Raw genomic sequence first — 27,102 nt, 5'->3', positions numbered from 1 at the left:
TTAATACGTCATTTTCTCAATACTGAATGTCCAAGCAACAAATTGATGCATGTACAGGAATATAAGTACTGCTATGCAGACATCTCTAGTTTTACCTACATTATAAAACAATATATCTATTAAGGAGAGTCTATTAGTAATACTCGTATGTCATGTTCTTTCTACTGAAGTGAATTTTGAATGGTTAACAGGTGAATCACGCATAACAGCATAGGCTTGCCCTGTTGACATGCAATTCTGTAATATATTGAGGGTCTTTAATTTTAGAAAAGAGAATATCAGGTCAATACTACAGAATATAGAACCAAATTAAATTAAGAATAGAGTTAAACAGGCATAAAAATCTAGAATAGACAATAATGAGAAAAATATACAAAGAAATATCAGTTGATGAGGCCCCTCATGGGGGGTCCTAGTAATCACATAATCACCATTTTTTTGCCAATATAATCATATAATCATTAAATATTTGCTTATCTTTAGTAATCAAATAATCATAAACTAAAAATACAGTCCTAGGTAATCAAATAATCATGAAATATTTGGCTTAATAATCAAATAATCATTAAAAAAACGGTCAAGTAATCACATAATCAAAAACCCCATGAGGGCCCTCGTTGATGGATGACAGACACCAAGTCATAGCTGATTTGGCACTCTTGGCCATGTGAGATAAAACCAGATTTTGACATAAATATTAATATGGCATAATTTCCTTAGGTTGAGACTCCAAAGAGTCCGTCTACTGTGTTATGACACAAAAAATATCTTTAATCTTTCTCATTGTCATCAGATATTGTACAATGACAATGACTTGCATCTTTATTGATTGGGAGGATTGAAATATTGGCAATAAGCAATACACAAGATTTTTCAGAATTTTTATTAGTGGTATTTTCTTGACATGTTTTAAGAATTAATGATGGCCTTGTTGGTTGGCAATAACATTCTGAATAGGATAAACAATATATCTGTTCTCCAGTTGTTAACATTGATGACAGCAGTAAGCATGATATTAGTGGTTCACTAGACATTACTTCTCTAAATATTGCATTAGTGAACAACATGTGTATTGGCAGTCACATTAACTGTAAATAATTCTCAATAGAATAAATATATCAGTATACTCCAAGGTTCGACTTCCTACACTTTTGCAGGATTTTTAATTTATAGCATAGGCTGCAATGTTTGTTGGGAATTGATTATGTGACACATTTTTGATAGAATCCCTTAAATAAATGAAAACAAATTTTTAACTGGAAAAGGTATAGATTTTACAAATGAAGGACAGGTTAGTATCTTGTTTTTTTCTATATAATATCTAGAGAATAAAAAGAAGTCAATACCCCATATCCCAAAAAAAATCTTTATAGGTCATGACATATCAACTGGTGAATAATGTATATTTTTAAAAGAAGAAACAAAAAGTGTGCACGCTGAAATGTCTTGCCTTCTTTACTTATCATTGATATTATGTTGATAGTCCTAAATATAAAGCTTTATTACAACTGTCACATAAACTCAACATTAACCAAGAAAACTTAAACATTGATCAATAAACCATAAAAATGAGGTCAAGGTCAGATGAACCATTCCAGGCAGACATGTACAGCTAACTATTCTTACCATACAACAAAAATAGTTGACCTATTGCTTATAAATTAAGTAAAATAGACCAAAACACGAATACTTAACACTAAGCAATGAACTGTGAAAATGGGGTCAAGGTCAAATAAAACCTGCACGACTGACATATAGATCATAAAATATTTCCATTCACCAAAAATAGTTGACCTATTGCATATAGTGCATATAAAGATCAAAACTCAAAAACTTAACTTTGACAACTGAACCATTAAAATAAGGTCATGGTCAGATGACACCTGTCAGCTAGACATGTACACCTCACAATCATTCCATACACCAAATATAGTAGATGTATTGCATATAGCATCAAGAAAACAGACCAAAACACAAAAACTTTACTATAACCACTGAACCATGAAAACGAGGTTAAGGTCAGATGACACCTGTCAGCTGGACATGTACACCTAGCAGTCCTTCCATACGCCGAATATACTAGACCTATTGCTTATAGTATCTGAGATATGGACTTGACCACCAAAACTTAACCTTGTTCACTGATCCATGAAATGAGGTCGAGGTCAAGTGAAAACTGTCTGACTGGCATTAGGACCTTGCAAGGTATGCACATACCAAATATGTTTATCCTATTACTCATAATTAGAGAGAATTAAACATTACAAAATATCTTAACCTTTTTTTCAAGTAGTCACTGAACCATGAAAATGAGGTCAAGGACATTGGACATGTGACTGACGGAAAGTTTGTAACATGAGGCATTTATATACAAAGTATAGATATTTCACCTTCTTAAATATAAAGTTTTTAACAAGTTAGCTAACACTGCTGACGCTGTATCACTATCCCTATGTCGAGCTTTCGGGCTCAACAAAAACCACAAACTTTGCATATTTAATGTAAAAATTTTTGCCCTGTTAATTGAAAATATATTTTCTTTAATTTATTTTAAAAGCATCTTAGATATAATTAGTTTCATATAATTCTTCAGCTTTCTTTATATTTGCCAACAAAGGTTTTGGATTATATGGAAATAAATCAGAGTCCCATAGTCTACTAACTTTCATTCTTACTCTTACAATACAAGACATCAATAAATCTAACATCTCACTACTACCAGAAACTTTATCTATTTTCTTGACATTACAATTACATTTTTCATCTAAGCCAGAATCAGAAGTATTCTGATGATCAACAATTGATTCACATCTTTTACATGTTGAATGAGAGAATTGTAAATTGTTCACTTTATTACTATTCACAGAAATTCCTGATTCAGGAAAAGTTGTTGTGGCAGGGTTACTCTCAGAAGAGACAAGTTTATCAGTATTCTCTTGTAGACAGTCCACTGTTTGACAACTGTTGTTATTTGAACTGAAACCAGACAATTCATTAATGCAATCATTGCTTGTTTCGGTTTGATCACCAGGGGAGATAATTTCCTCGCTACTATCGGAATCATATAGTCCAACCAATGTTAAACCACATGATGTGGCACACATGTCATGTTCTACAGCATCCCGCTTTCCAGTTTCATGTTTAGAGTTCTTAGTGCTCAGTTTACCAGATTTATCATTATCTTTTGCAAACTTATCTGAATTCAAACAATTTTCTTCCTCCTCCAAAGTCATTTGCTTTACTGTTGATATCAACCAACCCCATTTACTACATATAAATTTCAGATAACGATTAAAATAAAGAAGAAAACAAGTTTCAGGGGATGTTAGTAAATCAATTACAACTGATTCATCAAAATCTGTAGTTTTTATGAATAACAGGAACTGTCGATGTGGGTTAATCACGGTCTGTAGTGCTGCTGGGAGTAAGTCAAACTCACTGAAAAATAATCATAAAATCATAAGTTTTACTTTCCTGTAAAAGAAGATAATAATGAAGATGTCATTACTAAAGCTGGCTTTACATTAAATTTAATGGTTGAAATCTCCTGATACATCATGCATAGACTGTGAAATAGTTAGTAACTAGATGTGTCAAAGCGACACAAATGGCCCCGTCCAAAAAAGTTGAAAAATCTGCAATTTCAATAACGCATGTGGACACAAACATGATGCCGGTAGTCTCACATTGATATGTTCATAATTATAAATTAACTGTTAACAAAACTCAGCTCAAAATGTGGAGGCCTATAGAAAAAATGTCTGTATAACTGTGATTTTCAACAATTTTCAAAGTTGTAAACCCTTAATTTTGGCAAAAATTAATGGAAAGGAACAAAACTTAAACTTGATCTGTAACTCATCATGGTTAACTCACAAACCAAAAATCAGCCCAATATCTGAAGGCGATAAGAAAAAAACTCTGTATAACTGTGATTTTCAACAATTTATCTTTAGTCTGTAGCCCATAATTTGGGCAAAAAATAGTCGAGTGGAACAAAACTTCAACTTGATCTGTAACTCATCTTGGTTAACTCACATACCAAAATCATCCTTATATCTGAAAGCATTTAGAAAAAAGTCTGTATAACTGATTTTCAACAATTTATCAGTCCAAAGCACGTAATTTTGGCAAAAATTAGCAGAGTGGAACGAAACTTAAACTCGATCTGAACTTCATCATGGTTAACTCACATACCCAATATCTGAAGGTGTTTTAAAAAAAACTTTGTATAATGATTTGTTACGGAATGACAGAAAGACGGAATTTCAGAATTACGAAATGACGTAATTTCCAGATTTAAATTCACTTGTAAAATGGTAAAGAAATAGTTAAAAGATTTCCCTTGTAACTTTTTTAAACATCTGTGTACTTTTACTCACTTTATACGGAAATTAATTTAGTATTGGTACAAAATGTATAATGTATGAAAAGTATGTATATTGAACAAAACAGTACCTTAACAGAACAACTTGATTATATATATCTAATAATGCCACAAGTGATTCAACCCAAAGGTCATCCTGGTCGTCAAACATCTCATCAACCCAATCATGTGTCTGTTCCTTTTCACTTGGACTCTTGTTTAACTTTACAAACAAGTCTAACTCAGAAAGACACTTTAAACAAACATCAGCTGAAATAAAATTGCCTGAAAAATAAGTGACAAGTTAATGCCAAAATTTTATTGTTTCAATCACTATATGTTTTTAAAATAACCTATATGTTGAGCACTTCAGTGACATGTATTTGCTTTCACCTTTCACCCACATCATTTGGTCTCTGATGGGATAGTTTACTCATTGAATTGTCTATCAAACCACATCTCCTTATTTTTATACAAATATAATTCTGGGATTGTATAACAATATAGTATATGCCAATAGGTATGTGTATCAGCCAATATTTTTATTCCACACTTCATCTGATGCTTATTTTCTTTTGATTAAAACAAATTTTCTATTTTCCTTCAAAAAGTATTGGAATAAATTCAACCGTTTAAGAAATTTGTCCATTTTTGTGTTTATATCATCAGAACAAATTAACTATTGACATATCAGGTTTTATTAGTAGCTATTTTCATGAAAACAACTGAAAAAGCCAAAAATAACGCAATGGTGTTTAAAAAGTGAGCCAAGAGTGTATTGTATGACTAAAATTATTCAATTAACCTGACATTGATTTGTTAATAAAAATATGTTTACATTTAAATATATGAATGCATTGTATTTACATCACAAATAATTTACCTGCTACTGTAGAGTGTTTCCATGACAGAATAATGGCTATGCTTTTCAAAGTCAATAAGATCACTAATTGTAGTTCTGTTTTATCCACTGTTGAATTTTCTTTCAAAGTAGTACCTGTAAAGCCACAACCATGTCCAAGGGGAATGACATTAAATCCATGTTGATAGAAAAAAGTGATTATGTTCTCAGCAGTCTCTTTAATAACCATGTTTATATCCAATGGCAGGGAAGACAAATCTCCATATGGAAATAAAGTATTTATTAGTTTCAAAACACTTTTTGTAAATATTGGCACCTTACAATTCAACATTAGATTCCAATGTCTTGAAAAGTTAACAATGTCTTTCAAAATATCCTTTTTTTCTGGTTTCTTGCTTTTTAAGATCAGCTTTACAACTTTTTTTGAAAGCCTTATAAGTTCATATGAACACAATTCTAATTGTCCAAGTTTGCCATTTCTAAGTTCCAAATCAAAGTTATATATACAACACATAATACAATTCCAATTTTCTGTTATATGATCAAACAGAATTTTGCTTTGGACAATTTCTACAAATGTTTTTCTTGACAATGCCCCATTCAGGCATGTGAGGGTTCTTAGTTTCATCCAGCATGGTTGATCAGCTGTTAATTTTTTCACTAGTTGCAAAGAGAAAGATTTCATTGCAGCCTGAAATGCAGATAATATTTTTTTTCATATATATTAAAAAATCAAATAAAAGAAATATAAGTTAAAGATAATATGCTATTAATAAAATACTTTTTGTGAGTTTAAACCACATCTTCTTATTTTTATATATTCTATAAAACCAAATATGCAAAAAATAACAAATTAACAATGCTGGTTCTGGAAAGTTTGCTCAGATCATGACACTGGGTAAATTATCTCTTTTAAGGAAAGATGTATGCTGCTGTACTCGCAACAGTTATATAAATCATTGAAAAGATTTTTTTAAAAGAGCCTCAAATTTCATGTAGGGTACATGTATATACATTTGTAGCATTGTTTGTTTGTTTACACATACTAGGTTAAAGGTTAATCAACTTAATTTAGGAATATTGCGTTGTTCTGCATTCATTTTCTGATTTCTGATTTATAATTCTAAAATTCTGGTGACTTCATAAACTATGTCATTGAAAATAATATTCATCAACCAGCTTTTACAATTGTTATTAAATTTATACAAGATGGATTCATTTTCCCTTGTATTACCTTTTATATTATTACTGAAGTATCTAGTAACATATCAAGCAGAAAATGTAAATCCTACTAGTTATTCAAAAGTGTGTACATTTCTCATACTATATATAATTACTGTGTAATGTTTTTGTGGAAACCAATTTGGTGAATTTAAGAAGAATTTGAATTTTCGTAGATAATCAATTAATATGTGGTTTTACAAAAGTCTGTGAACAAGTTAATAGAGAAAATATGTACATCATTGAACATTTAAATTTCTTATTCATGTACCCACAAAATCCATTACATTTGGTATCCCGTCAATAATAATGAATCCATTGTACAATTTTTATATGATAGACAGCATTAACATAAAATATTTCCTATAAGACATGAAAAAAGGAGATGTAGATCTTACAGATAATTTCAAAATATTTTTATGTTTGAACCATATTTAACAATAAATTGAAAGAGACAGGCAAATAATTACAAGATTTAGAACTAACTGTCATGAACTTGAAATTGAAAGTGGGAGGCATATTGGTATTAAAGCTGAAAACAGAAAGTGGGAGGCATATTGGTATTAAAGCTGAAAACAGAAAGTGGGAGGCATATTGGTATTAAAGCTGAAAACAGAAAGTGGGAGGCATATTGGTATTAAAGCTGAAAACAGAAAGTGGGAGGTATGTAAGAAACAGTTGAAGACGGACTACATTTTTTTTTTATTTCATTTTTTAAAATATACTGTTCTCAAAGATACTAGATCTCAACAATGACATCTGTCTAATTTAAATTCTAAATTCAAAATTTTATCTGATGAAATTTTTTGAATTCTTTCATCTGAAGATTTGTTTGTTACTTCCAACTTAACAAAACTAATGCACTCCTTTTTGAAGAAGGAAAGAAACTCTTAAAAAATGTCAATGTAGTTTGAAAAAATAGAAAGAAAGAAAAATATAAAATAAAATCGATCAGGAGTTGTCTCCCATAGACCTAGGACTATAAAATTATGTAATTTCTCCAGGACACAGTGGCTTCCAAAATAACTATGTTTTTCAAAAACATGGTTTATAATCATGTTATTTTGTGTGAATGTGTATCTATGGTTTTTAGTTTAAATGTACTTTAATCATTCTTATCATTCTAATCATTTACTGTGCTTTATTTTGTAATTCCTTTGATTGTATAGCCCAAATTGTCTGTATAATACAAGATGTCAAGATAGCCTGAATATTTCTTGAATAAATTTAACATAGATTATCAAAAGTCTGCAAGTAACAACAAATCTCAAATTAACAAACAAAAAACAAAGACGCAACAAAATAATGATGCAAGAAATTGACATAAGACAACCACACAAAAGTTTCCCGACTTGGGTGACCACATGAACATGTTAAAACATTTTTTTTTAAACTCAACATGATACCACATCTCCGTTTCTTAAAGTATATATTCATTGAAAAATAAGTGATATTCTACCTCTTCTTTACAGTTTGTCATAAAGACTTTCAGGGCCCCTGCTATTCCATAGTTTACAAATGGGTCTTCTATGTTCATCTCAAGCTGTAAAAAAAATAATAAATGTTGTCTGATACATGTACAATGTATCATAGGGAAACAAAATACTAGAAAACAAAATTTTAATTTAAACCTATTTTATTCAGAAAGTAGCTAAGAAGGAATGAATGAAAACAAAATCCTATTTATAAACTTCTATTTAGTTTAAACATATTTATTTATAGTGGATTGGGAAACAAGTTTTGCAACTTATATTAATCCCTTTCCACTTTGTGGGTGCGAGTGCTGCCTTGTAGCGGCATTAGCCTGCTCTTTTTCGAAATCTACACGGGTGTCTTTAACCTGCAAGAGATATGGCTTTCTCTTAATAAACTTCTATTCAAAGCTAAAAGTAAAATATCATTTGTATACAGGTGTACTACGCTTTAAACGTTTTACATACCCAGTGAGAAAAATCAATTATATTGTTTCAATCAAGGATAAATTTTTATAGTAAGAATCTTACTATACAAATCCGTTTCAGTTTAGTAAATTAGCATGATTAGTAGCATCTCACTTTCACACAATAGAAATGTAAAAACAGTAATACACATGTATTAATGATTGATTAATACACAAATGTACATGTGACAGTGTTTTGTCAAAATTGTGACCCTTATGAACATGCTGAAATATTTAAAATAAAAAATTTAATAATGTGAGATATTTACTTGCATACATGTAAATACATAACTTGCAAAAAAGTGTGTTTATTCTAAAATATATGTTATTTACATTATCATCTGTTGAAATACAATATTGCAGTATATTTTTTTTTCTCTCACAATATATTGCTGTTTTTAATACAAGAGTGCACACACTGAAATGTCTCGCCTTCTATACTAATCATTGATATTATGTTGATAGTCCTAAGTATAAAGCTAAGCTTTATTACAACTGTCACATAAACTTAACATTAACCAAGATAACTAAACAAAGACCAATGAACCTTGAAAATGAGGTCAAGGTCAGATGAACCAAGCCAGGCAGACATGTACAGCTAACAATGCTTCTATACAACATATATAGTTGACCCATTACTTATAGTTTAAGAAAAATAGACCAAAACACAAAAACTTAACACTGTGCAATGAACCGTAAAAATGAGGTCACGGTCAAATAAAACCTGCGCAACTGACATAAAGATCATAAAATATTTCCATACACCAAATATAGTTGACCTATGGCATACAGTATTAGATAAAAGACCGAAACTCAAAAACTTAACTTTGACCACTGAACCATGAAAATGAGGTCAACGTCACATGACATCTGCCCGCTAGATATGTACACCTTACAATCATTCCATACAACAAATATAGTAGACCTATTGCATATAGTATGAGAAAAATAGACCAAAACACAAAAATTTAACTATAACCACTGAACCATGAAAATGAGGTCAAGGTCAGATGACACCTGCCAGTTGGACATGTACACCTTACAGTCCTTCCATACACCAAATATACTAGCCCTATTGCTTATAGTATCTGAGATATGGACTTGACCACGAAAACTTAACCTTGTTCACTGATCCATGAAATGAGGTCTAGGTCAAGTGAAAACTGTCTGACAGACATGAGGACCTTGCAAGGTACGCACATATTAAATATAATTATCCTATTACTTATAATAAGAGAGTATTCAACATTACAAAAAATTTGAACTTTTTTTTCAAGTGGTCACTGAACCATGAAAATGAGGTCAAGGACATTGGACATGTGACTGACGGAAACTTCGTAACATGAAGCATCTATATACAAAGTATGAAGCATCCAGGTCTTCCACCTTCTAAAATATAAAGCTTTTAAGAAGTGAGCTAACACCGCCGCCGGATCACTATCCCTATGTCGAGCTTTCTGCAACAAAAGTTGCAGGCTCGACAAAAATTATGCACATGTATGATCAACTAACACTGGTATTTGGCATTAGGCAGCAACCATTTGATTTTCAGGGAGGGGGGCTATGGATTCTTTTCTGGACAAACTTTTTTTTTGCCATCAGCAAAAAACAATCTATTTTTTTGGTGACAAGTCGACAACATTTTTTTTCTTTCAATTTTAGCATAACATATAGTGGCAGTTGAGGGCAGTTGAAACAAACACATTTTTTTTCTCAGGGTCAAAAACAATTTATTTTTTCTCCCAAAACTGGAAACAAACTTTTTTTCCAAAAAAATCCATAGCCCCCCCATCCCCCCCCCCCCCCCCTTTACATATCAGGCTCTGTTTGCACAAAATCACATTTACCCCTATTCATGTTCTCCCCCATCTATTTTTGTCCCCTTAAATATAATTTTTCAATCATGTTTTAGTTAGTATTGTGCTGTAAAATAAAGATAATAAGTTTTTTTATTGTTTTAACAAGAGTGCATACGCTGAAATGTCTTGCCTTCTTTACTAATCGTTGTTATTATGTTGATAGACCTAAATTACAACTGTGACATAAACTTAACATCAACCAAGAAAACTAAACATTGACCAAAGAAACATGAAATGAGGTCAAGCCATGCCAGGCAGACATGTACAGCTAACAATTCTTCCATACAACAAATTTAGTTGACCTATTGCTTATAGTGTAAGAACAGACCAAAACACAAAAACTTAAAACTGAGCAATGAATCATGAAAATGAGGTCAAGGTCAGATGACACCTGCCAGTTGGATATGTATACCTTACAGTCCTTCCATATAGCGAATATACTAGACCTATTGCTTATAGTATCTGAGATATGGACTTGACCACCAAAACTTAACCTTGTTCACTGATCCATGAAATGAGGTAGAGATCAAGTGAAAACTGCCTGACTGGAATGAAGACATTGCAAGGTACGCACATACCAAATATAGTTATCCATAAGGGGGGGGGGGGTCGGAGGGGTCTGGATCCTGAAATTCCTGGCTTAAAAACATGAAATCCTGAGGTCCCGAATTCAAAGAAATTTAAATCCCTACATTTTTTGTACATCATGAAATTAGAAACAAGAATTCCCTGATCCTGAAAGAATCAATCTCAAAATCCCGAGCTTAAAGAACCCGATCCTGATGTCATGAAAAAGGTCCTGCCCCCTCTTATGATAAGAGAGAATTTAACATTACAAAAAATCTAAACTTTTTTTTCAAGTAGTCACCGACTCACTGAACCAATTAAATTAAGTCAAGGACATTGGACATGTGACTGCGGAAACTTCGTAACATTTGGCATCTATATACAAAGTATGAAGCATCCAGGTCTTCCACCTTCTATAATATATAAAGCTTTTAAGAAGTTAGCTTACACCATAGCCGCCACCAGATCACTATCCCTATGTCGAGCTTTCTGCAACAAAAGTCGCAGGCTCGAAAAATGTAAACTGGTTTCCCTTTGATGTGAAAATCCATGGATGGTACCAGCGGGATGCGAACCCTCAGGGTTCGAATCCCGCTGGTACCATCCATGGATTTTCTTCTTTGGTTCAATTGGTTAGAGCGCTGCCTTTAGATCCAGAGATTGAGGGTTCGAATCCCGCTGGTACCATCCATGGATATTTGCAACAATGGTGCTGCGAGCATCTGCTACTTGTACAAAAAATGTAAATAGAATATTGCCTGGCAGTTAGATGTTAGAATTGGTCATGAGGTTTGACCAGCCGGTCATAGGATACCATGGCAATTCTATGTGGCATCTAGGGAACTGGCCAGAGGGTTTCCGAGTAGAAGTCTTGGGGTTGTACAGTAAAACCTGTGAGTTGCTCAGATGGATGGTACGCAGCCCAAAAAAGAAAAGGGGGAAGAGTGTTGTAGACCTGGAGATATAAAGGTAGTCTAACTAGTTGAGTCTTTGGCTCAATTGGTTAGAGCGCTGCCTTCAGATCCCGAGATTGCGGGTTCGATTCTCGCTGGTACCATCCATGGATTTTCACACCTTTCAGTTTTGTAATTTATCTTATCAAAATCCTATGACGTTCAACAGCTGTTTACCAGGGACTCGAAACCTTATTCTATGCGAATAAATTTCAAAGCGTTTCCCCCCCCCACCCCTTTTCCCCAAATAAATAAAATCCCCCCCCCCCTTTTTCCCCAAATAAATAAATATATCACTAATTCAATGCATCTTTACAAAAGATTACCAGGTCTAATGCTGAGAATAAACTTGAATTAGTGTTCCTTTCCATTAAAAAGGCTCTTTGACAACGGTTAACATGTTGTAAAGCTTCCTGCATATTCTGATTATTTGCTTGTTTGTTTACATTATTCCGGAAGCACGTGTGAAGAAGCAAGACTATAGAACGGTACGGATATGATCTCTGCACCGGAGATTGCCATAAGGTGTGAGCTATGGAACAGTTAGCAGAATGCCCTGCGGAATCGGTAAAACCAACAGCCATGAGAGATGAACAAGCACATTAAGCTTTCTTCTTCTAGTACATAAATTATTCGGGTTTCGTTTGAAATAACATTTAGGGTTCCCGTTCCTCGAAAGAAAAAAAGGATTGATGATAGTGTCGAATACCTGCAAAATCATAAGATAATTAGAACAAACCATAACGTACCTTTTAAAATATATCTTCATAGCGATTTGTCGATTCTGCGATCTTCCAGTCTGATAAAATCAATCTTCTTATTCATAAATTCACCTGCTGTTGAGTTTTGAACAGTTGAAAACAACAAATTTGATAAAATTGAAGATAAAGTTCAATTTAGTGTTTTCCATTTATAGGCTTATATAAATGACACATGCCATGTGAACCTTGTTTAAACATCTGTAGATGTGTACTTAAGTAGGGTGACATCCCATTAGTCCGACAACCATTATTCCAACAGCCCATTACTCTGACAGCCCATTATTCCGACAGCCCATTACTCGGACAGCCCATTATTCCGACAACCCAATCATTATTCCGACAATGTGTTTTTCTTATGTGTATGGGTAAATTTTCTCTCAAAAGACCAACTCCGTTCTCTATGATATTTGTGGTTTGACTCAGTATATTGGAGTTGATACACCAGCCATTTAAAAAAAAAGGGGGGGGGGGTCCAACTATATGTCCCCATTCAAATGCATTGATCAGCCAAAAAAAAAAAGGGGAGGGGGAGTTCCAACCCCCATACCCCTCCCCCATTTGGATCCGCCACTGCACATGCTTATAGCAACTACTCAGTCCTTATCCTCGTCCGACTTTCGTACTTTATCTCTATATTTCGTTGTTTGTGTGTCCACTATCAGTCTGTGCTGTTATAGTTTGCTATTTTTTGCATGTGTGTCTTGTTCTACCTTCTTTCACTAGATCATCAGTTCCCCCTTTTCATGTATCAGAGGAGTGAGGTTTCCCCACTATTAACTACATAAATGAATATATCAGAGTTGGATAACACTACCCACCCTCTTTGTGCGGGAACTGTGAATCCACGAAATATGGAGACAGTACACAGCACTTCCAATAGCGATCGATCGCGATCAGACATAGTCTGTGAGATGAACCTCAATAAATATGTATGTTGTAGGGATACTGATTTTATATCCTGAGCTTATTTTAAAATCAAGAAAAATGTGTCTCTTTTATGGTTGGTGGAGATGCAGGAATGATGATTTACAACAAAACTTATTACGAAAAACAAATATGACAGACATGAATAGTTCAGCAACTTATATCTAAATATTCATAAGAAAAAGTGATATCAGGTCAGTGAGTGTATATGTCATAGAAATATACAGTTAACGCATTTTGAGTGCTCAAATAGAACAAGTGCAGTATAAAAGCCAATAAAAAACTAGTAAAAAATCTAAGACAATGTGTGACATTCTTGTCCGGCTTGTGTCTTTGTCAAATTGTCTAATTTTAAAAACTTAGTACATGTGTTTTGTTGGAATCTTGACACTTCTTTTTAATTTAAAGATTGTTTTCAAGAAAGGAAGAAATATTTAGATATCATTGATTGAAAGGTAGTTCATATGTTAATTCAGAATCGGTGCTCTTCCATTACATTAAGAATTGAAAATGCTAGATACTCAAAAAATCGCATGGTACAGTTGATAAAGTTGAGGATGAGCGTCATTTTTCAATCGAATGCTCACTTCATAATAATTTGAGGGAGGAACTCTTTCACCATATTTCTAGCACATGCAAGATCTTTAAAAAGTTAGATAAATATGATAAATTAACACAAGAAAACTTTACTATGATGATTATATTGTTAGTTCTTTTGAATTATGTAATACATGTCTTGATACTGACTGTTATTTGATGACATTGTTTGAGTTGTTTTTTTCTATTTTGTCTTGGCTCCGATTGTGACTGAGGCTAGCTTATAGTGCTATAAAGATAATTATATCATATTAGTATTGAAATGTCTTAATGCTGACCCAATCATTAGACCGCTGCTTCGAAAAAGTGGGGGTATACTGTTTTACCTCTGTCTGTCCATCCATCCAACTGTCCATCAGTCAGTTCGTCTGTCCGTCCGTCCCATAAATATTTTCATTGCATCTTTTTCATGAACTACATTACAAGGATTTCTGAAAGGTTTATTGAAGTGGGCTATATCGTGTGATACGTTTTCAAATTCATTACAGTTACTCATTACATGACAGTCAAGTTGAAAATTTTCGTCACATTTTTTCAGGAAATACAGGACAATGATTTCTGAAATTTGGTTTCAAGGTTTATATAAGTCTGTTATATTGTGTGATGCTTTTTCAGATTCACAACTCAAAAACTTCCTGTCTACCAAAATGTTTGGGCGGGGGTATCATCTGTAGCTCGTACCATCAATGGTTGTTCATGGTTTATATGCTCTTTAAAAGATCTTTTAATTTGGAAAATGAAATATTCTTTTCTGTTATATTCATTTCTATGTACAGATTTCGAATTGAGTATATAGAAAGTTTTCGAACTACCTTAGCCTTATGTTATAAATACGGAGTTATTTCTTAAAATATGTTATTCCATATCTAAACGTAATCAGGTAATAATACAGACAAATTATATTTTACCCTGATACCCTGAAAACTGTCGGACTTATGGGTTGTCGGAGTATTGGACTGTCGAAGCAATGGGTTGTCGGACTATTGGGTTGTCGGACTAAAGGGTTGTCGGACCAATGGTCTGTCGGACTAATGGGCTGTCGGAATAAAGGCGTGTAACCCTTTAGTAGTGCTTTTCATGCATTAAAGTGACTTGCTTGTTATGTATTTATGCATTGTAATATATGCTGTTTTAGTGTTTAGATATCAATGTTGAGAAACACACAAACTTTACCGTGACTTAATGTGGACGTCGTTAGGGAACTTTTTGTAATTTCATTCTATTATATAGTTGTGGCTCTATACTTCAATATGGCAAATGTAATTATATACATCTGAAACTCTTGTTTCCTTCATAGTATTATAATCCTGGTCACGGCACCATAATATTGTGAAGGAAACAAAAGTTGTTTTAACAAGTTTGCTAGCGTCAAAACCTCCCTCTAACCCTGGACAGTGGTATTACAGTACAACATGAAAACGAACTATAAAAAGGGCTTAACCCATCAGAATGATAACAAAGAAAAACATCTAAGAAAAACAGACTGGGTATTTAGACATCCCTTCAACAAAAAGACACTTTAAGTACAGTTCTGACAGAACTTGCAGTTAGTGACAACTACTTCAAAGCCAATAACAACTAGCTCCATGACATGCGTGAATTATAAGCTAATATATGTCCCTATCCATATGATATGGATTATGTTAAAAATATACAAGTCATGTATAAATAAACTTCCAAGATATTTTTCATTTATGATCAGGACTGAGACATTTCATTTTCCTCACTCTTTTTGTTTAAAGAGTTTGTCTTTGTATTGAACTTCTATAATTTGTATATTTCTAGGATTTGGCAGGAAGAGCAAGCGTCTGTGAAGGATGCCCGGGACAAGCTTTGTGCCAGTCGCAAGGTTTAATTTTTGCTTTTAATAAAACACACCTAGATTAAGGAATATATATGTATTCATGTGTAAAATACATGTACACACAGAAGAAAACATTTTAAGTAGTTTGTTGTTTGATTTTCAGTGACCTAAGAATGTGTATTGCAGCTCCATTCAAAAGAAGTATTGTTTGACCTTATGTGAACTATAAATAGATTTATGTTTTGTCTAACAATTTCAGGCTTTTCTTTGGAACAATTTCAAATAAACTCATTTTCTGCTTTAAGATATTGATTTTAATATTTGGTATATACTTTTACCATAACAATTTACAGCTAAAGCTCAAATTTCAATCTGTTTGGATGATTATTTCTTATGATCCTCAGACTTAGAAATTTTTACTGATAACCGTTTTTTTTACACTTTTTTTCATCACATTTGATAATAATGATTTGATATTTTTTTTTATAGTTTACACCATGAAAAGATATAGATCAAACTTTCATTTTGTTTCAAAACAATGAATTTTCAACCAGTACAGAACTATGTATTACCATGCAATACTCTCAGAATGCTTGTTGAAATTAATTTGTAAAAATATTGGCCGTATATAATAAGTGATTTAATTAGTATTATCATTTTGTTTATTATAAAACAATCTTGTCAGGACTTCTCTAAACTTTGACAGAAGTTACAGACTAACTGACTTGTAACCTTATATATTTCACCTTTATTTTTCAGGAAGAGTTGACCCAGACCAAGAAATGATTGATATAAGGATGAATCCAATTAAACACAAAATACTGGTAATGTCAGGAAAGGGAGGTAATTCAAAAGATTTTGTTTGTATGCAAATACACAACTAGCTAGAAACAGCATTCCATTACCAATTCTTGCAGTTTAATGGTTTAAAACAATAAACCTATTTTTATTCCACCCTGCTGATGCAGTTTAATTACTTTAGTAATTTTATCATCTAGTAAACAGAAAAAAATCCAAATTTGACTATAAAAACATTGTTATATATTGTACAGGAATATATAGATAATTACTCTGAAGCTAAATAAACATTGGCATAAAACAAACTTTTAATGAATATGAATAGTCTTCAGCTATCATAACAATGTTTTAAGATCTCACAAGAAGACAAAGGGACAGCTTAACCTTCATTGCTACCTTGTCTAATTGCTTATTAAAGAAACTATTTGTTTAAATTTAAATATAGTAATTTCATCTTGACTGATACTGTCACACCTGTCAAAGTTAGATGTCTCTGACCCATTTGCATAGATAATTTAAGATATACCTTTTAAATGTCTTGAAAATAACATTTGTTTAACTTTTTTATTCAGAAGTGTTCTCCCATGATATTTTTCAGGAGTAGGTAAATCAACAGTTGGATGTATGTTAGCTCAAGTATTGGCCTCTCAGTCTTGCAAAGTAGGTGTAGTAGACTTGGATATCTGTGGACCAAGTATTCCTAAACTTCTTTCAGTAGAGGAACAGGTTGTAGTCAACACAGAATATGGATGGAAAACTCTATTGTATGTATTTATTGCATTCTAATTTAGCATGCATAATTTTACTATATAAGTTGGCATATTAATCTATAAAATAATACTTTAAATCAGCACTTTTTGCTTTGTGGTCTTTAAAAAAGAAAATCAACACAACAAATCTATACCATGAACCAATTAAAGCAATACACAAGCGTAAACAATGACCAACACATGACAAAAATTAGCTTTAAAAAGATGAGTAAAAGACATAGTTGGTGTTATTCAATGGTGGATCAAATGTTCCAGGAGGGATGTTATTGTCCCTAATGGGAAGCTAGTGCCATAAATGTGTCAGGACAATTTAGTTCTAGAGAATATAAATTTTTACATTCCAGATCACCACATAATGGTATAAAAGTGATGTCAGTTGGTGCTATGTTAAAATCTGACAGGGATTCTGTTGTGTTTAGAGGACCAAGAAAAACAGGTGTGTTTGCATGCTTCAAAATGTATCCTGGTTAATGGTGAGTTAACTTTTATGCATATAACAGGGTAGTGATGTTATTTGTTGGATTGTTGAATACATAACAGCTCAAATTATACTGACAGAATGTTTTAGAAGATACTCTTTTAAAAAAGGAATAGGATGGTTTAAACTGAAATTAATTTGGAAGATTGGGATTAAAATATTTATGTACGTGATTCAATCTTTTATTATTTATGAAAGTCTTTTAGCAGAATTGTTTACTTTAAAAGGTCTAAATCATCATTGGCTACATATGAGTAGACCTTATCCTATGTATTGCAATTTATTTTAGTGTACAGTTTATCAGTATTTATATTTAGCTAAAAGAAGAAGAGAATTCAGAAAAACATGGGAAAATTTTGTGTTTAAACAAATAGAAAATGTATTAATAAAAATGATATAATCCAATGGTTTTTCCAACCATTGGATTTTAAATATAGACCATTATCTACCTTACACTTTTGGTGGTCTGAAATCTATGTGATAATTACTCAAATAAGTATCTTCTTATCTGTACTAGGTATTAGCCTGAGAAGTAAAAAATGAATAGGTTTCCATAAATATCAAAGATTTGAAAATATGTTGCTGTTTCTTTTAAATGAGTTTTCAAAATGTATTTATATATTTTTTTTCATATCTTCAGGTTTAATAAAGAGATTTTTCAAGGACACATTTTGGGGAAAACTTGATTATTTAATATGTGGTGAGTTTTAATTTTTATTTTGTTCATCAAAGTTTAGCTATACAAAACTTTGTTAGGATTTGTTCTCAAAGCTTGAAAAGAATGAAAACAAAATTTATTTCAAACTCTGACACACTTGAAAAGAGAAAAACCTAAACGTGTATTTATAAAAAAAAGTTTGGACACTGAACAATTTTTTTTTTTTTTTTCCTCAATAATATTATAAAATTGAAATTCTTTTTAACATAGTATTCTCAATAAGTCTAAAAATTTATGAAAATACATTTGTAGTTAACTTTTTCAGATACTCCTCCAGGTACAAGTGATGAACATCTTACAGCTATCAAAGTTTTGAAAAATGTGAAACCTGATGGAGCCATTATAGTTACAACATCTCAAGGTGTCTCCATAGCAACAGTTAGGAGAGAGGTTAACTTCTGTAGGAAGATGGGTGTGAAGATCTTAGGATTGGTTGTTAATATGAGCACATTTATGTGTCCTTTTTGTGATGTAAGCTACTTGTTTCTGGATCTCAGCTGGCTAGAAGTTTAAACTAAATCCCATCACTTGTTGCTATTGTCCATCTCTAAACTTTAAAATATCTTAGTTATTTGTCATAATAATACTATGGTTGTCTTGCTTCATATTTGTTCCCTGTTTTCCTGAAATTCTATAAACATGACTGTTGTTTAAATAACATGCATGTCAGTTTTTATGTTCTTTTCATTGCATTTGATGGGTGACATTTGTGCAGATTTTAAAATGACATGCATTACATTTGCACGGAGAAATGGTATTACGTTTGCACGAATTTACCTGTAGTTTACCTGAGTTTTTTTTACCTGTGATTTGTTTTTCGATTATTGTTTTGAACATATATTTGCAATCATACCACATCTTTTTACTTCATATATTGAATGATTAACGTATATAAGACAAGTCTTTATTTGTTTATATAAACATTTAAAAGCACTACATTTATTAATGGAAATAGAGACTATCATGGAAGAGAACATTCAAAGTATATAGTCATTTCAATAAAACGCAGTATACATAAGGATGATATCTATATGGAATTCATCTATAGATCAGTCCTTGCCTGGTATTTGTATCCTAGCGATTTGAGATAGCATTGACGGGAAATGTCAAGTTTGAAATTCAGTAAGAAATTGTTGAACGGTGAACTCTTTTTCTGTACGTTTTACAAGGGCTTGGTTATCGCAAATTTCAATGTAAGTTGTCGCTGAACTTGTAGAATAATCTCCAGGAAAGTGTAGATAGCAGGATGAGTTGAATAAATCTGTTTGTTGTAATGGCTAGGAAAAGACTATGGCACATGCAATTTTTATTTACAGGAGCATTTTATTTAGTAAATTTGTTCAAATTAATTTTAGATCATTTTAACAATATTAAGTATTTTTTTTATTAAAAGTTATGGATTTTGTTTTTAAATGTTTTTGTTCAAAACAGCGCAAATGTAGTAACTTTTCAACAGGTAAATTTCTTGCAAAGGTAAAGCGTTTTTCCATGCAAATGTGGATTTTTTACGCTCAAATATAGGACCAATCCGGGCAAACGTAACGCGCCACATTTGATCAATGTGACATTTATATCTAACTGTAAGTTCATCTCCAACTCAATACTTTGACACAACGTACAAGGTGTTGTACAGTTTATTTTTTTAAAGAACATAAAATAACAATAAAGCAAAATAGTAATATTTATGTAAGTAATTATTCATATTTTGGTTCTTGCAGGAAGTGACAAACATATTTCCAGAGGATGAGATAGAGAAACTTTCTGAGGAACAAAAGATACCTATATTAGCCAGGATACCTATAGACACGGTATATTAAACACATATTTTGTTGTTATAGCCATGTTAATAAAGTCATTGGTAATGTTGATAACAATGTTCCTTCTATTAGACTATTTCAATGAAATATTCATTATTCCTTTACTAATGCATAATTAGTTGTGTAGTTATTTTATGCAGATTTTGAATGTAACACAAAGGAAGAAAGCATTGATTGTTGCATTTATTAAGAGTAGGTTCAACATTGATTTGCGACAAAAAAAATAGACTTATACTTATAGAGACAACACAAATAAATTGTGGATTCCTTAATGTTTGTGGTATACCCATTTTTCAGATATAGGAAACACCAATTTCAATACTTAAGGCTAAGCAAATACTATTTTTTATTTATTTTGATAGGAGCTAATGTTGAAAATCTGAATAAAGTTTCCTAAAATAAGATTATTTTTGTTGAACCTCAAAAATTGATACCTGTTCTACTGTGGATTGTCTCGTTGGTAACAATTTTCATGGATTTTGGAAACATATATTTTCAGGGATATTTGGAAACCTATATTTTCAGGGATATTTGATTTCGTGGTTCTGCCAAAGTCTGGATACAACTTTATTATTATAGAAATTTGTTTTCGTTGACCATTTAAATTCATGATTCACCTGTATCCACAAAACCCACAAATATGGTATCCAACGAATAATAATGATACCATAGTATCATTAATACACAGTGAAGTCCATTATAGTTTTATAAATCTTCATAAAAAAATATTACTAATCACATGTGAAAAATAATTGTATATCCAATTGTTAAAGAACTTGGACAATAGTTACTAGAATTTCAATCGAATGTAGGACAGAAAGTCACAGGACAAAAAGTCACAGACAAAAAGTCACGGACAAAAAGTCACAGGACAAAAAGTCACAATTCATTTTTTCTGATTATTTTTTTTGAATAAAAACTGCTTATTTCTAGAAAAATATTTTTGTATTTTTCTTGAACAATTGTATATAAACCAACTTTGTTAACAAAATTTATCCAAAAAATATCAAAGATGATCAAATAATTGTTAAAAAAACAAAATGTCAAAATGGCTTGGCACTTAAATGGCTTCATGGTGCCAAGAAATATATCTTTTTCATGATTAAAATTAAATAAATCTTGATTTTTCAAGTATAATGACACATTTCCTAAACTTTAATATGAATATATGTATTAAAAAGTAAATATTTCAAGATATTTCTCTTATATATTCAAACAATTGTCAACAAATTATTTGTGACTTTTTGTCCTGTGACTTTTTGTCCTACCAAATTTGTGACTTTATGTCCTGTGACTTTTTGTCCTGTGACTTTCTGTCCGTTTACCTTTCAATCAATTGATAAAATAGTTGCTCTGAAATTTAATCTCTTTTAGTAAAAATTTTCAATTTACAATCAGACTTGTACAAATGGAGGCACAGTTTTTTTTACCACAACAGCCATTTTATTGTCACAGATAAATATTCACTGAAAAATAAGTAATGTAAGAGAAGTACTTATTTCTTAATCTTTAATTTTTAAAGATTTATACTAGTCAAAGGAGCTATAGATAAAACAGCCATTATTATTAACATGATTTGTATACTGTGGAAGTACTTAAATTCGTGGGTACCAATTTTTGTGGTTTGAGCCATATTTACATGTTGGTGGGTTTTTAATTTTCGTGGATTTTAGTTTTCTAAAAAAAAAATTGAAAAATTAAAGCTTTTAGAAAAGAACAATACAAATAGTCTGGATTGCAGGAAATTGCAAAGTAAACATTGACCCGTGTAAATCGTAGTAATAACACTAATTAACTCATTATAAAGGGATCAACAGATTAAAGACCATCAAAGGCCATAAACATGTCACCTAAAGAAAACAGTAACATAAACAAATGCTACATTATAAACGTATCTTGAATATTGTCAAATAATTCTTCATCAAAATCAAGCTCGGCATGAAATTATTATTTCCCATATGTATGAGAACTATGAGGATATAAAATGAACACTTTATCATACTAGCATATCAATAATGTATTTTCTAGATCATATCAGTAGTCAAACCTACTGAAGGGGATCTTTCCATGTCTTGATTTGGATAATTGTTGTTTTTATTACATTGGACACTTAAATTCGTGGATAAAGTTATCCACGAAAACCACGAAAATTGGTACCCCACGAATAAAAGTACTTTCACAGTAGTTTCATTATTTGATTTGATTTCTCCGAATTTTCAATCACATGACTTGTAAAGGTCAATATGTTAAAAGTCTAAACTGAATATACTAGGCTAACTTGTAAACATATTCACATTCAACAACAATCTTAATATGTATCTTGCAACCCAACATGTTTTGATGTACTATTTAATAGATATGCATAGGAACATGTCAGACATATTTTCTGTCACTTCAACCAACCCTTATATTATCTTTATGTTATAATATAACTAAAATGCTTGCTAAGACAATGTACTCTTCTTGGCCTTTTACAGACTTTTTTTTTTGTGATTTCAGAGAGTGACTGCATGTTGTGAAGTTGGGAGAAATCCAGTGATAGAACATCCAGACTCACAAGCTATAAAGTGCATGGAACAGCTTGTCAAATCTTTATCTAATGTTATAAATAGATAATGGTTGCTTAGCTTACACCATCTCCTGTTGCCAGACTCACAAACTATAAAGTGCATGGAACAACTAGTCAATTCAATTTCTAATGTTATAAATAGATAATGGTTAAATAATGTGTAATGGGATAACAAATGTTGGCATATAGATTCATTTCAACATCTTTATGTCTACCAGACAGGGTTTACCTGACCTTGACGGTAATGACCTCATTCCATGGATCAGTGATCAAAGTTATAGTTGTGTGATGAAATCAACTTCACAGATACTATTGCCTAGGTCAACTACTGTGGATTCATTTATTTTCGTGGGTATCAATTTTCGTGAATTAAGCAAAACTTACATGTTCGTGGATATTTGATTTCATGGTTTTGCAAAAGTATAGAAAATTTGTCATTCGTTGAACATTTAATTTTGTGGTTTACCTTTAGCCTTGAAATCCACTTAAATTGGTATCCAACGAATAATAATGAATCGACAGTATATTTGTTGTATGGATTGATTGTAAGAGGTACATGTCAGTGTGGCAGGTTTCATTTGTTCATGACTTCATTGTTCATTGGTTAGTGTCAAGTTTCTGTAATTTTGTCCTCTTCTCAGCTTTAGATGACTGTTTGGCAGGGTTCATCTTACCCTGACATCATTTTCATGATACATTGGTCTAAATTTAGTTTTTCTGGTTAAGTCTGATATTTATATATTATAAGCAAAAGGTCAACTATATTTGGTGCATAGAATTATTGTAAGTTGTACATGAATGTTTGCCATGTTTCATTGGACTTTGACCTTATTTGCATAGTTCAATGGTTAATGTTAAGTTTTCCTGGTTAAGTCTGTTTCTTGGATACTATTAGTATTAGCTTAACTATTTTTTGGTGCATGGAATGATTGTAAGGTGTCCATGTGTGTTGTGTTATCATCTGGCTTTGACCCAATTTTCATGGTGCATTGTTCAATGTTATGTTTTCACAGTTTAGCTTGTTTCTTTGATAGAATAAGCAAAAGGTTAACTACATTTGGTGTTTTGAATGATTCTGAGGTGTACATGTCTGCCTGCCAAGGATTATCTGACCTTAATCTTTTTGTCATTGATCATTGATAATGTTAAGTTTATGTGAATCTTGTGGTAGAACCTTTATTTTTAAGACTTTAAACATTAAATCAATCATGGCCAGTTAAGTAGATGAGACATTTTAGTGTGTGCACTCTTGTTATTATCTCAGTGTAACAACTACGATAAACATAATGGTTCTGGCTTCCATTTCATCAGATAATGTACTTCTTATAGTGAAATGTTATCATTTAAATGTTTGAAAATTTAAATTACCCTATTTCAGGTATAACCCTCACTGTTTATATGTATAGTGCTTTCTAAATTGAAAATAAGCACTTATCTAGTAATATGCAAAATTTGCAGATGAGAATTGAAATAATGGTTAATTACATTTCACTCACTAAGTAATAACCTAGCTGAAATGTATAATTAATACAAATTTGATAAATTTGATAAATTGTATGTTGTCTAAAATATTTTTTATTTGCAATAACAGTTTGTATCTTAATAAGTTTATAAATCTCATTGCAAGTTCAAGGGAAGAACTTTTATTTCAATTTTTAAACTTGATTTTATTGATTAATGTGATTCTTGTTGTGATAAAGTACGGGTATTAGATGTAAACATAAAATTGCTTCACATGTTTATTAACATAATTCAAATACCAAATTGTAATATTGAAATCAGGAAAATTGAGAGAAACTATCATCCTTTATGTACACTTTTTTAACTATATATCTTATTGTTAAAAACAATTATTTTGATCATTTGTATAAAAGTTATATTGGTGCTAGACTTATATTGAATATTTATACAGATATATGTTGGGTTTTTTTCAAATTAAAGAAATGTAATAAGTAATCCTTGTTATTTTCTAAGTCAGTATGAGTTTTTGCTATCAACTTGCATGGAATGTTCAGTAACCCCTTCCAGTAAACTACTGACCCAGTTGAAATAAAAGTTCTTTGGGTATATAGATTATAGTTTGTGAATTTTGTGTCTCTCCATCCACAAACTTGGTCACATGGTTAGAAATAGAACATATGGTAAAACACTGGTTTTCCTTATATCTTGAAAGACAAAAAAGATACAGAAAACTTAAAATGGCTAAACATTGTCAGGATGTAAAAATCTACTTTCTTTTATTTGTACCAAAATTATCAGACAATGCCCTGGAATGATGAATGTTTGCCAATTTTTGTATTTTGCCTATTAACTTGAAAACTATAATAGATAGACCGAAATACAAGATACAGAAAGACAACAATATATCAGTTAAACAAGATACAGAATTACCGGTATAGACAACAAAATGATCAGCAAAACTACATACAAAATTGTAGACAACAAAATAATCAGTAAAACAAGATACAAAATTGTAGACAATAAAATGATCAGCAAAACAAGATACAGAATTACCCGTATAGACATCAAAATAATCAGTAAAACAAGATACAGAATTGTAGACAACAAAATAATCAGTAAAACAAGATACAAAATTGTAGACAATAAAATGATCAGCAAAACAAGATACAGAATTACCCGTATAGACAACAAAATAATCAGTAAAACAAGATACAAAATTGTAGACAACAAAATAATCAGTAAAACAAGATACAAAATTGTAGACAATAAAATGATCAGCTAAACAAGATACAGAATAACCCGTATAGACAACAAAATAATCAGTAAAACAAGATACAAAATTGTAGACTACAAAATAATCAGTAAAACAAGATACAAAATTGTAGACTACAAAATGATCAGTAAAACAAGATACAAAATTGTAGACTACAAAATGATCAGTAAAACAGGATACAAAATTGTAGACTACAAAATGATCAGCAAAACAAGATACAGAATTGTAGACTACAAAATGATCAGTAAAACAGGATACAAAATTGTAGACTACAAAAGGATCAGTAAAACAAGATACAAAATTGTAGACAACAAAATGATCAGCAAAACAAGATACAGAATTACCCGTATAGACATGATCAGCAGAACAAGATATAGAATATTTTCACAACGCAGGTAAATTATCACATTGTGATTGGTTAAACACCGTCACATGGTGACCCCCTATGGATCCGTAGAGGGTTAATAAATTTCATCAGGGGGTCATGTCATCAAGTCTACTGTTAATGGTGACCTCATCTATGGATGTTGTTGTATTTCAGTGTTCATTTTTCTGCAAAACGCAGGGGGAAAAGTCTTGTGTGCTATAAATTTGTTTTACAGTTCAATACTTACCCCTTAAAAATTCATAGTGGGTTAGTAAAATCCATAGGGGACTCAGCCTATAGGCTAGTTCCTTGTAGGAGATAAGAGACACCAAAAGGACAACCAAGCCCATATATTGAAAATAAACTGACAACGCTATGGTAAAATAAGAAAAAACACCAAAAGACTAACAACAGTATACAAAACACATCATAGAAAATTAAAGACTGAGCAACATGAACACCACCAAAAACAGGGGTAATCTCCACTATCTAAGAAGGGTAAGCAGATCCAGCTCCACATGTTGTTACTCATTTTAGTACAAACCTGGTGTTAAGTATAATTCTATACCGGTAGGTCATATTCTGGAAAACATTGGCATTTGTTATAGCTTTGTGCTTATCATCATGAAACCTTTAATGATTAGTGACAAACTTTGTGTTTGTATCATATTTTAGTGTTAAAAGCAGCATTGTCATCCAAATTCATTTGGTTTCAAGAAAAAAGCTTGAGAATAAGTTTATGGATCTCTATGAAATTGCACAACAAGTTTCCATACCACAAAAGGAAGGTTGTGATAAATTTTGTGGGTTAATGTCCTAACTGTTTAGGAATTGGTGGCCAGAAACAAGCATTTTCTAGTTTCAGGACAATAACTTGTGTATAAAAGAGGGACGAAAGATACCAAAGGGACAGTCAAACTCATAAATCTAAAATAAACTGACAACGCCATGGCTAAAAATGAAAAAAGACAAACAGACAAACAAAAGTACATATCACA

The 27,102-nt window shown here is 31.6% G+C and overlaps 2 protein-coding genes across 4 annotated transcripts; one reads left to right on the top strand and one right to left on the bottom strand.

The window, feature by feature from the left end:
- Positions 1-869: 869 nt before the first annotated feature.
- On the bottom strand, positions 870-12,413 carry LOC139513215 (protein Lines homolog 1-like). Of its 3 annotated transcripts, XR_011662404.1 has the most exons (6): positions 12,094-12,410; positions 7,909-7,992; positions 5,250-5,919; positions 4,459-4,651; positions 2,481-3,438; positions 870-1,436 (listed from the first exon to the last, which is right to left on the bottom strand). XR_011662404.1 is itself a non-coding variant. In XM_071301509.1 (5 exons), exons 1-5 carry the CDS (start codon positions 12,349-12,351, stop codon positions 2,562-2,564), a joined length of 2,067 nt encoding a protein of 688 aa, XP_071157610.1. In that variant the 5' UTR covers positions 12,352-12,413; the 3' UTR covers positions 870-2,561. The 3 variants fall into 3 exon arrangements, 2 of the variants coding, with proteins under 2 accessions (XP_071157610.1, XP_071157609.1); XM_071301509.1 differs by having other exon boundaries at positions 870-3,438; positions 4,459-4,636; positions 12,094-12,413; XM_071301508.1 differs by having other exon boundaries at positions 870-3,438.
- Positions 12,249-24,959, top strand: LOC139513216 (cytosolic Fe-S cluster assembly factor nubp1-like). Its single transcript, XM_071301510.1, has 9 exons — positions 12,249-12,334; positions 15,835-15,898; positions 16,613-16,696; positions 17,250-17,415; positions 17,766-17,857; positions 18,540-18,599; positions 18,883-19,088; positions 20,336-20,425; positions 22,934-24,959. Exons 1-9 carry the CDS (start codon positions 12,302-12,304, stop codon positions 23,048-23,050), a joined length of 912 nt encoding a protein of 303 aa, XP_071157611.1. The 5' UTR covers positions 12,249-12,301; the 3' UTR covers positions 23,051-24,959.
- The last annotated feature ends 2,143 nt before the right edge of the window (positions 24,960-27,102 follow it).

The sequence above is a fragment of the Mytilus edulis genome, chromosome 2, assembly GCF_963676685.1.
Source record: "Mytilus edulis chromosome 2, xbMytEdul2.2, whole genome shotgun sequence".
In the NCBI taxonomy this organism is placed as follows: domain Eukaryota; kingdom Metazoa; phylum Mollusca; class Bivalvia; order Mytilida; family Mytilidae; genus Mytilus; species Mytilus edulis.
The sequence above is the reverse complement of the archived record's forward strand: the minus strand, read 5'-3'. Positions and strand labels throughout refer to the sequence as shown.